Source organism: Odocoileus virginianus, chromosome 20 (assembly GCF_023699985.2).
Source record: "Odocoileus virginianus isolate 20LAN1187 ecotype Illinois chromosome 20, Ovbor_1.2, whole genome shotgun sequence".
Lineage (NCBI taxonomy): Eukaryota > Metazoa > Chordata > Mammalia > Artiodactyla > Cervidae > Odocoileus > Odocoileus virginianus.
In genome coordinates, this window is record NC_069693.1 from 5,118,301 (window position 1) to 5,130,267 (window position 11,967).

At 56.6% G+C, this 11,967-nt stretch overlaps 1 protein-coding gene across 4 annotated transcripts in view; it reads left to right on the forward strand.

Moving 5' to 3' along the window:
- Positions 1-11,967, forward strand: part of SHANK1 (SH3 and multiple ankyrin repeat domains 1) — a 50,715-nt gene that overhangs the window by 35,217 nt on the left and 3,531 nt on the right. For 3 of the 4 annotated variants that reach the window (XM_070450427.1, XM_070450428.1, XM_070450429.1), the window contains 2 exons: positions 5,244-5,340; positions 7,121-10,241. In XM_070450427.1, coding sequence (XP_070306528.1) covers positions 5,244-5,340; positions 7,121-10,241 — 3,218 coding nt within the window. Of the gene's footprint in view, positions 1-5,243; positions 5,341-7,120; positions 10,242-11,699; positions 11,907-11,967 lie in introns of all 4 variants that reach the window. The other variant, XR_011482014.1, reaches the window with a different exon arrangement.

The following is an 11,967-nucleotide window of genomic DNA, read 5'->3' on the forward strand; positions in this document are numbered from 1 at the left end:
TGACTACTCTAATTTCAAAGTTTCTAAGAAGCATAAACACTGTTTAGCGAAATGTGCCACTCTGCCATGAAGAATGCAGAAATACCTATAATTTCTGATACAGTCACACGTTTTGTTAAGACTGGCATGGTCTGTGGGCGACATCCTTAATTAAGGAAATGTTGTGTTTTAGTTGAAGGCTAATGAAAATCAAGATGTAGGGAGTTTTCTCCCTACCCAAGTGCACAGCCCCTCCCTACCCCCAAAATCTATCCACAACCCTCCCAAGGGTTCTAACACCTACTCTGGAAGGGTTAGTACTTTTACAAGAGCCAAATGCAGCTGGCAGATTTTGTATGCAGACTCCCAGAACTTCTTTCAGATTTAGAGGCAGAGGGTCCTCGGCCACTTCTCAAGGCTGGGCACAGGGGCCTGCATGCAGCAGGCCCTTGCTTCACACCTGTCCTTGGTTTCTCAAAGAATCTGAAATCTCTCAGCCTGGGACTTCCCTGACGATCTGGTTGTTAAGACTTCCACTGCAGGAAGCGCAGGTTAGATCCCTGGTCAGGGAGATTAAGATCCCGCATGCCATGCGGCCAATAATAATAACCTATAGTGAAAAGAACCTGTAAAAGAACAGACACATACACATATATGCATGTGTGTGTGTATATATACATACACTGAATCATTAAACTAACCCAACATTGTAAATCAACCATACTTCAATTTAAAAAAAAAAAAAGCACATGGGCAGTAGAGCCAGGCAAGCCTGCCTTCAAATCCTGACTTCCTCTAACTTACTATGTCACTTGGCCCATGCTTTATAATTTCTCTCTGCCTCACTTTCCTGTTCTGTAAAATATGGCCAAAGTCAAGCTTGCTGGCTTTTAGGAGGATTGAATGAGATCAGCTTCTAGCAGAGGCTCTCAAGAGATGGTGAGCACCCCCAGCCACCATAACATAACAAACTGGAGCCCGCACTGTGACCCCAGCCTGCACCCCCAGAGATGACCCCACAACAACATCCCAGGCTCAATATGGAGTCTCTAGTAACAGATTAGGACCGATCCTGTTTTCATTTATTCAACAAATGCTTGGAGTACCCACCAAGTGCCAGGTTGCCAGCCCCTCTTTACATGAACCTCTGTTACAAGATGGACAAGATCCTGGCTCCTAAGACAACCCCTCCCCCAGGGCCCAGGCACTAGCCAGTAATAAAACCAGCTGCCTGCCCACCCCCTTCTCCTAGAAATAAAACGCCTGAGGTCTTCATGGGACCTCCTTTTCTTCTGGGTCCTGGAGGCCAGTGGTCATTTCCCCTTTTCTTCTCTTTCCTTCTCCCTCCTGGGGTCTGTCCCTGGGCCTCCCCCAAGCCCTCCCTCTCATGTCGCAGGCTGTCTCTGTCACCATCTCTGCCCCCCTCCTCCCACCAGCCATCCTGATCTTTCTCAGTCCCTGAGACACCGGGGCTCCTCCGTGTCCTTCCTGTGTCTCTATGGCCTTCCTGTGTCTCTCAGCCTCTCTCAGTGGGTGATCTTGTTCTCATCTGTCTCCATCTCCCATCTGTTCTGGCTTCTCTCCCCTTTCCCACCTGGACTCTCGCTGCATCTAAACCAGGGGGACAAGCAGGCAGTGTGGAAGCCCAGTGCAGACCCTGAGGCTTCTTTTAATGGGGGCCTGCGCCACAGTGGACAGAGGTCCCTGAGATACACCTCTGGGTTAAACCTAAAGGGGGCTAGGGAGGATCCACCGTGCCAACACGGGGGCTGCAGACTCCTGGTAGATCCACTGAAGGTCAAGATCCTCTTGGGCTCCGACTCTTCCTAGGGCTCTGCTGTTCATCTGTCTGTCCTCTCTGTGTGGCCTTGGTTTTCTTGGCTACTGTCTCTGTTACCTGGTCACTGCTCCCCGCTTCCCAGGGGTCCCCTGCTCCCTGTCCCCCACATCTTGGCCTGGGTGGTCCGGGTTCTAGTTTCAGCCTCTCTCTGGACTCAGTTTCTCCCCCTGGTTATTTTTTAGCGTATCCTCCTGGTTGCATTCTCTGCCTCTCTCCCTCCCGGGGCATGTCTGACCCTCTGACTGCATGTTTCCCTTCCTAGGCTGGCCTTGGTCCTCTCCATGGCACGACCTCGCAGGACCACCTTTTTCTCCCTGCCTTGCTGTTTTAAGCCCCCTCCTCTCTCCCCCGCACCTCTGGACCCCCATGTCTGTCTTTTGTCTAGCTCTGTCTCTCCATCAGCCTCCCACGCCGGTCTCTTTCCCCTCAGCCCTTTCCGGGGCTGGCTCCCTAACGTGAATTTCCCAGCCCATCTTCAGCCTCTAGCCTGTGCACTGCGCCCGGGCACGCTCTCCTGTGGAGGCACCGGACCCAGAGCTGACCCAGGACGGAGCACAGAGGAGGGCGGGACCTCTGACCGACCTCCTGGGGAGAAATCTGCCAGGCAGCCGGTGACGTCACGGCACCTGGCGCCCTCTGACTGGCTGCCCTCTCTGCGCGGGAGAGGACGCTCCCAGTTTGTTGACAGCTCAGCCTGTTCCGCCTTGAGTCGGTCCGCCCCTCAGGCAGTCACTCCTAGCCTCCTCAGACGCTATTATGCCTCCTCTGCCAATCTGGCATCTCCTCTGCCACTCTGATCCCTCTTGCTGCCGAACTAACCCGTTCTTTGATCCCTCTGTTTCCCACACTTAGAAGGTCTTCCAGTATGCCAATCAGACACCTCTCCCTTGAGTCTGGATCCTCTTCGGTTAGGGGAACTCTTCCTCTGTCACCCTAGCCCCTCCACCTTTATTCCACCCCCTCCATTGCCTCCTCCTGCTTTGACTTCTCCCCTGTCACTGTGATCCACCCCACCTCAGTCTTTCAGAGGCGATCTAGTGTTACATCATTGGTGGTTTGCCACATCTTGTCAGGATGTCCTTCATTCTACAAATATTTGCTGAGCATCTACTGTGTGCTAGGCCTGCTGCCCAGTCCTGGTAGTATAGGAGGGAACCTGTCAAACAAAGTTTGTTTTTAAATAAAGTACTTCCTTTAGAGAACTTATATTGGCAAAGGGAGTGGGGGTATTTTGGGGGAATTGGGTTCCATGGTAAGAGAAATCTCCAAATAACAGAGGTTTGAACAAGATAAATGCTTATATCTCTGTCATGTTGAACAAGTCAGGAGTAAGAAGTCCAAGGGAGGTGTGGTACCCTCTATGGTCATGAAGTTCTAGAATCCTTCTCATCCCAGACACAAAGTTCCCTCATAGTCCACAATGGCTGCTGGAGCTCCAGCTATTGCACCAGCATTCCGGATAGCAGGAATAAGGAATACTGGAAAGACAGGAGTGCAAAGGAGGGCACATTGTTGCTTCTTGGGTTACCTCTAATGAGACTTTCCAGAAATAGCACACAACACTTCCACTTATGCATTTGGGCCTGTCTTAGTCCCATGACAACACCTAGTCGCAAGGGAGGTTGGGAAATACAGTCTCTTAATAAGTGCCAAAGAAGATCAGGCTCTTCTTATCAAGTAGAATGGGTATTGGGTAGGCCGCATGCTGAGAAAGACAGACAACAAACAAGTAAGCAAATAATTATAAGAACTCTAACCTGGGATGAATGTTATCCAGACTGAACTGTATTCAAGTCTCCTTCCTATCTGAAAAGAAATGAAAACATTTCTCCTCTAGAATTATCATAAGCCCTTGACCCTGTACCCGTAGCGCCTGGGAAAATGTCTGGTGCCTTCAGGGAGCCAACATTCTAGCCAGGGAGATAGACAGTAAACAAGTAAACCAGATCATTTCAGATGGAGAGAAGTGCCCTGAAGAAGACAGGACAGGGAAATGCAGTAGGCTGTGACTGGGAGGGATGTTTGAGCAGAAGAGATAAAGATGGGAAAGAATCTGTGATGATTAGGAGGAAACCATTGCAGAGAGAAGATCCAGGACTTGTAAGTGTCCTAAACAGGGATGGACCTTGGGGCATCGGAGGAGCAAGAAAAGGTGGGTGTGGTGGGACCAGAGCCGGAGATGTAGGCAAGGGCTAGATCATACATAGTGTCTTAGTTTGGGTTTCCTAGAGTCAGAGTCTGAGATAAGGGGGAACATTTAAGGGCGTTGGGGGGATAGGATGAGCCACAGAGGTCAGCAAGCCTGATCTCCACTGAATTTCCCCTTCAGCCTAAACTCTCACAGATTTCTGGAGTGTGAATGACAGGATGGAGTTAATCCCGCCTTAGACTTTCATGTCAGTGGGCTGCGGGCTGCTGCTTCCAGAAGTGGGGACACCTAACTGCCTGGGCACATCAGCTCCTTTGGGGGAGGGTGATTCTTCAGAACAAGGGGCTGCCAAGTGCTGCAGGAAGGTGATGCTGCAGCTGGGGACAGACACAGCATCCTGGCCAAGGAGATATCTGGGTGAGCACAGGCAGTGCCTACCGCAGGGGGATTTGAAGATCAGACTTGGAAATTTGGATCCCCTCTGAACTGATGTGAGATGCAATAGTAGGATTTTAAGCAGGGCAATAGCATGATCTGAGTTTCTTTTAGAAAGATCCCTCACGTTTTCTTTCTTTCTTTTTTTTTTTTAGATTTTTATTTATTTGGCTGTGCTGGATCTTTGTTGCTGCGTGGGCTTTTCTCTAGTTGCAGTACACAGATTTCTCCTTGCTGTGGCTTCTCTTGTACCAACTCTAGAGTGCCCTGGCTTCAAGAGTTGCTGTGCACAGGCTCCATAGTTTCAGCTCTTGGGCTCAGTTGCTCCACAGCGTGTGGTATCTTCCCAGATCAGGGATCGGACCACTGGCCCTTGCATTACAAGGCAGATCCTTAACCACTGGGCCACCAGGGAAGCCCGCCTCTGACTCTTGTGAAAAGTAGATCAGAAAAGGGTGTCAGGACAGCTGTGGCAGCCAGGAGCCAAGGAAGAGGCTACTGCCACCATCCCGGCAAGTGATGGTGGTCACTTGGACCTGAGCAGTGACAACACGAGTGGAGAAAAAGTGCCCAGATTAGTGGTCGGTTGGAAACAGAGCAGACTCAGTTGATAATCTGCCTTTTCTTTCCCTCTTTCTTCCTCCCCGATGCTGCCGTCAGGATTCAGAAACTTTTCTCTTCCCCAGAATTCCCTTCCACTTTCTTCACACCCCTTTCCCTTCCTGCAGAGGCTGGAGAAGGGAAGGAGGGTGGCCGTGGGGGGGATCCATGGATTTCCATGCCCTGACTGATCTTCCCTCGCTCTCTTTTCTCTCTCCTCCTCTGACTGCCAACCCAAAGTCAAGCTTTGATCCCCACCACCGCTCCCAGCCAAGTTACGAACGTCCTTCCTACCTGCCTCCTGGACCCGGGCTCATGCTCCGGCAAAAATCTATTGGTATGTCACCTGCAGGGGTAGGCGTAAGGGATGCTGGAGGGGAAAGGGGAGGCTGGGAGGGTGATGGTTTATGGGGATAACAAGGGTGCCTGGGGATGTTCTTTCTCTTTCCATATGTGACCATGAAGTTGGGCAAAGAGCTCAGGCTTTGTTGCTGGGCAAACCTGGGTTTGAATCCTGGTTCTTGTCCATCCCAGCTGTGTGATCAGGGGGAGATGGCTTCACCTCTCTGGGCCTGGGGCTCTGCATCTAGAAAATGGGGCATCACTGCCCCTGCCTGGATGCAGTAAGTCAAAGCCCCCACCACAGACTCTGGTTCATTCTCTCATACCTGACTCCATTTATTTATTCATTCATTCTACAGATGTTTATTGAGCACTACCATATGCAAGGCTAGACTACTGGGGATTTGTCAGGAAACAGAACAGACTAAAGGGTCCCGCCCTCGCGGAAATTACCTTCTAGCAGGGGAAGACAGACAACAGATTATAAGGAGGAGAATTAAGAAAATAATATAGTATGTTAATTGTGGTGAGTGCTATGGGGGGGGAGAAAAAAGAGTAGAATGAGAGAGGTCAGGCACGCTGGGGGGCAGGTTTGAGCTGAAACTTGGAGATGAGTGGGGAGCCATGGGGATATCTGGAGATAAGGCATTCCACGGAGCAGGCACAGTCAGTGCAAAGGTCCTGAGGTAGGTGGGGGACTGAGCTGCCATTTGCTGAGAGAGCAGCTGGGGAAGATCACAGGAGAGATCAGGAGCTCAGTTTAAGGTCTGCTGAGCTTGAGATGCCAATGAGACATCCAAAAGGATGCAACATTTGGATACATGAGCCCAGAGCTCTGGGGCAAAGATGGGGTCCAAGACAAGCATGGGAATCTTCAGCAGGGAAGTGGTGAATGAATGGTGACACTGACTGAGACAGTCAAGGGGGAGAGAGAAGTCAGCTGAAGAGAGAGTGAAGGACTGAGCCCTGGCAGTTGATCAGTAGGCAAAAGATTTCACTCCTCTGGTTTTCTCCAAGTTGTCTTGCTGTTTGAATCTAGCTTTTCCCTAACGTCGGTGTCCACAGTCCACCAATGTGTGTCATTTTCCTAATAACAGCTACCCTTACATCCACCTGACATTGCTTACCTATAAATTGGCTCCCTCTTTTAAAATATTAACCTCATCCTGAGTTCCGTCTGTGAAATCACAGATTTGATGTGCTAATTACATTTCTTTTCTGCCTGTCAAGAAAAGAAACCTAGAACTATGCACATAAACAAGGTATCTCTTCCTGGCTCAAGCCAGTTTTGCTCACCGCAAGAGACCCCTGGTGGTGGTGGTGGTGGTGCTTTAGTCACTAATTAGTGTCCGACTCTTGTGACCCCATAGACTGTAGCTAGCCAGGCTCCTCTGCCCATGGGATTCTCCAGACAAGAACACTGGGGTTGCCATTTCCTTCTCCAGAGACCCCTAGCCTATATTATGCCTTTGGACGAGTTAGAAAAGACGCCCCCTCCTGGCCCGAGGAAGAAGTACATCTGAATTTCGCCCCACCTCTCTTGCTCCCTCTGCTGTTTGCTGTTGTGCAGTGCACAACCTGAATTACTGTATCGAACGGATTTGCATTTGCCACAGCTGGGGAAGGAAGCTCTGGACTAACGTCCTTCTTAACATCTACTGGGTGTCGCCATCAGTATCAGCACGGCTGTTGTTGTAATACTGTAGCTCCACAGGGTTAGGGGAGACCACCCCTCCCACCTCCGCCCTGCTCCTGGATCCTCTGTGTCTTCCCAGGGGCTGCAGAAGACGATAGACCCTACCTAGCACCCCCAGCCATGAAGTTCAGCCGCAGTCTGTCTGTGCCTGGTTCGGAGGACATCCCCCCGCCGCCCACCACGTCCCCACCAGAGCCCCCCTACAGCACACCTCCAGCCCCGTCCTCCTCTGGCCGCCTCACTCCCTCTCCCCGGGGTGGGCCCTTCAACCCCAGCTCAGGTGGCACCCACCCGGCCTCATCCCCGGCGTCCTTCGATGGGCCCGCCCCCCCTGACACCCGGATAGGGAGCCGAGAGAAGAGCTTGTATCACAGCGGGCCCCTGCCCCCTGCCCATCACCACCCGCCCCACCATCACCACCACCACGCCCCGCCCCCCCCGCCCCACCACCACCACGCCCACCCGCCTCACCCCCCGGAGATGGAGACCGGCGGCTCCCCCGACGACCCCCCACCCCGCCTGGCTCTGGGGCCCCAGCCCAGCCTGCGAGGCTGGCGGGGCGGCGGGCCCAGCCCGACCCCGGGGGCCCTGTCCCCGTCGCACCACGGCAGCGGGGGCGGCGCGGGCGGCCCCTCCCAGGCCCCGGCGCTGCGCTACTTCCAGCTGCCTCCTCGGGCGGCCAGCGCGGCCATGTACGTGCCCGCCCGTTCCGGCCGCGGGCGCAAGGGCCCGCTGGTCAAGCAGACCAAAGTCGTCGAAGGCGAGCCCCAGAAGGGCGGCGGCCTCACGCCCGCCCCCTCGCCCACGTCCCCAGCGTCCCCGCAGCCGCCGCCGCCGCCGCCGCCGGCCGCGGCCGCCCCGTCGGAAAAGAACTCCATCCCCATCCCCACCATCATCATCAAGGCGCCGTCCACCAGTAGCAGCGGCCGCAGCAGCCAGGGGAGCAGCACCGAGGCGGAGCCCCCGAGCCAGCCCGAGGCCGCGGGCGGCGGCGGCGGCTCTTCCGCGCCCAGCCCCGCCCCGGCCGTGTCGCCCGTGCCGCCGTCCCCCTCGCCCGTGCCCACCCCCGCCTCGCCCAGTGGCCCGGCCACCCTGGATTTCACCAGCCAGTTCGGAGCGGCCCTGGTGGGGGCGGCTCGGAGGGAAGGGGGCTGGCAGAACGAAGCCCGCCGGCGATCCACGCTCTTCCTCTCCACCGATGCGGGCGACGAGGACGGCGGCGACAGCTCGCTGGGCCCAGGGGCGCCCCCGGGCCCCCGGCTGCGCCACTCCAAGTCCATCGACGAAGGCATGTTTTCGGCCGAGCCCTACCTCCGGCTGGAGTCGGCGGGTGCCAGCAGCGGCAGCGGCTACGCGGGCTACGCGGCCGGGGGCCGAGCCTACGGGGGCAGCAGCGCCTTTACCAGCTTCCTGCCGCCGCGACCCCTGGTCCACCCGCTGACCGGCAAGGCCCTGGACCCGGCCTCCCCGCTCGGGCTGGCCCTGGCCGCCCGGGAGCGGGCGCTGAAGGAGTCCTCGGAGGGCGGTGGGCCCCCCCAGCCCCCTCCAAGGCCCCCATCGCCCCGCTACGAGGCCCCGCCGCCCACCCCACACCACCACTCGCCCCACGCCCACCACGAGCCAGTGCTGCGCCTCTGGGGAGCCTCGCCCCCGGACCCGGCCCGCCGGGAGCTGGGGTACCGGGCAGGGCTGGGCAGCCAGGAGAAGTCCCTTCCGGCCAGCCCTCCGGCGGCCCGACGCTCCTTGCTGCACCGCCTGCCTCCCACAGCTCCCGGGGTCGGGCCCCTCCTGCTGCAGCTGGGGCCCGAGCCCCCCGCCCCGCACCCCGGGGTGAGCAAGCCCTGGAGATCCGGCGCCCCCCCGGAGGAGCCCGAGCGGCTGCCCCTCCACGTGCGGTTCCTGGAGAACTGCCAGCCCCGGGCCGGGGGGGCGGGTGGAAGGGGACCCCCCTCGGAAGACGGGCCGGGGGTCCCGCCGCCCAGTCCGCGCCGCTCGGCGCCGCCCTCGCCGACCTCCCCGCGGGGCAGTGAAGAGAACGGGCTCCCCCTGCTGGTCCTGCCACCGCCCGCCCCCTCAGTGGACGTGGAAGACGGCGAATTCCTCTTTGTGGAACCGCTGCCCCCACCCCTCGAGTTTTCCAATAGCTTCGAGAAGCCGGAGTCGCCCCTCACGCCCGGGCCTCCCCACCCGCTGCCGGACCCACCCACCCCGACCACCCCCTTGCCCCCTGTGCCACCCCCGGCCGTGGCAGCCGCCCCTCCCACCCTGGACTCAACCGCATCCAGCCTGACTTCCTATGATAGCGAGGTGGCAACGCTGACCCAGGGGGCCCCCACGGCTCCCGGGGACCCCCCTCCGCCAGGCCCTCCAGCCCCAGCCGCCCCGGCTCCCCCAGCCCCCCAACCTGGCCCAGACCCTCCGCCGGGCACGGATTCTGGTATTGAGGAGGTGGACAGTCGGAGCAGCAGCGACCACCCCCTGGAGACCATCAGCAGCGCCTCCACGCTGAGCAGCCTGTCCGCTGAAGGCGGGGGCGGCGCAGGGGCTGGAACCGGGGGCGTCGGAGGCAGTGGCGGCGCCAGCGTGGCCGGTGGGCCGGAGCTCCTGGACACCTACGTGGCCTACTTGGACGGCCAGGCCTTCGGGGGCAGCGGCACTCCTGGCCCCCCGTACCCCCCGCAGCTCATGACTCCCTCTAAGCTCCGGGGCCGGGCGCTTGGGGCCGGAGGAGGCCTGCGGCCGGGCCCCGGCGGGGGACTCCGAGACCCTGTCACTCCCACCAGCCCCACTGTCTCTGTGACGGGGGCGGGAACCGATGGGCTGCTGGCCCTCAGCGGTTGCCCGGGATCCTCGACGGCAGGCGTGGCTGGCGGCCCTGTAGCTGTAGAGCCGGAAGGTCCGCCAGTGCCCTTGCCGTCGGCCTCCTCCCTGCCTCGGAAGCTGCTGCCATGGGAGGAGGGCCCGGGCCCGCCGCCGCCCCCGCTGCCGGGGCCCTTAGCCCAGCCTCAGGCCTCAGCCTTGGCCACTGTAAAAGCCAGCATCATCAGTGAACTCAGCTCCAAGCTTCAACAGTTTGGGGGCTCCTCGGCAGCTGGTGGCGCTCTGCCCTGGGCCCGGGGAGGCAGCGGGGGAAGCGGGGACAGCCACCACGGGGGAGCCAGCTACGTCCCGGAGCGGACTTCCTCCCTGCAGCGGCAGAGGTGAGCAGGGTGCGGGGCTGGCGGTTGGCAGTGGAAGCCAGAGGGGCTGATGCTGTGGGTACCGGAGTCCACCTCCCGCATCAACCCCGTTGCTTTAGGCGGTAGAAAGAAAACAAACCAGGCTGGCTTGGAGAACTTTGCCCTTAGAGAAGCATCCTTTCCCAGGCACTCAAAATTTCCCTTTATCTTAGTAGCTTCTGTGATCTCCTCCCATCACCATGACAACCCACATTCCATGATGAACAAAAAGAGTGATGAACAGAGGAGATTGGAGCACAACTTGCCAATGTCCGTTTCCTTGGTGGGTTGTCATTTCTGACAATCCCTGAAATCTTTGAGTCCCTTTGAGCCCAGTGTTGGTTCAAGACAAGAGGCTTTAGGGCATGGTGGTTACAAGCATGGTTGTGGAGCTAGGTTTTTGTTTTTGTTTTTGTTGGGGGGGGGGGTTGTCCTAGTTCCAGCCGCACTTGCTAACTGGGTGACCTTCGGCAAAGGAATCTACCTCTCTGTAGAAGGAGGAAGACATAGAACTCACCTAAAAGGGTTTTTGAGGCCAATTTTTGTACCATGAGATGGAGGAGGGGAGGGGGTCTCTTAAAAGGCCATCAAGTATAGATGGAGGAATCCGGAAAGATGCAGGGAACTTTTCCAAAGAAGCTAGCTAGTTGGAATCAGCTCAGAGTTCGAGCCCTTCTAATCTTAGGGAAAGTATAGAGTCACATTCCTGACTCAGACACACAGAGCGAGTGGAGGTTTTTTAACCCTCTTGTCCTTCTTCAGAGCTTACTTTAATTCTACTTGAGGGTATCAAACCCTCAAATCCTTACAGCGATATTCTAAGGTGGTTTTTAAGGTCTTAGAGGTCTTTGAGATCTTAAGGCATCTCACTGATGACGGAGGAAAGGATGCTTAATTTAGTTGACCCATCCACCAATGATTGACTTGCCATCTATTCTGTTAACCGGGTGCCCTTTCAGGGGGAGAGGGAGGGACCCCGCAATGGACAAAACAAGCACAGCATATCCCTTATAGAGCTCACAGCCTGACAAGCAGAGGTGGAGGTCAGACAGTAAACAAAGTCATTGCCATCATCCTAGGGGAAAAAAATACAATAATGGGATGGTTGGGAGAGGTGTCTCAAATAACAGGCAAGCTGAACAGAGACTGGAGGAGGAAAGGGAGCAAACTATGGCTCCTCGAGGGAAAAGAGTGCTAAGCTGAGGGAACCGTTCAAAGGCCCTGAGGCAGGGACTGTTGTGGAGGGAGCTAAAGGGATGAGGGGAACCCTTTTCTCCCCTCGTTTCTTCTCTCTTTCATTGCCCTCTCCTCATCTCTCTCTCTCTCTCTGTCCCCTGCCCCCTTCCATCTCTCTCCCCTGAACGCTCCCCCTCTTTTTTTGTTCCTCTCTCACCGTCTCCCTGTCTTCCACTCTGCTGTGACTTGGCCATAACCCGGAAGGCAGTATAGGGTAGTGGTTAAGAGCTCAGACTTTGGTGCCATATAACTGGGCTCTGCCACTTCCTGGCTGTGTGTCCTTAGGCAAGTTACTTAACCTCTCTGTGCTGCTGATAATAATAGTAACCTGCATCAGGGCTGTCACGGGGATTCCATTGAGATGCGATCTGTAAAAGCACTTAGAACAATGCCTGGCACACGTGAGCATCAGTAAGTGGTGGCGATTATTATTATTATCACTTAATGTCTCTTTTTCTTTCATCTCTCTCGA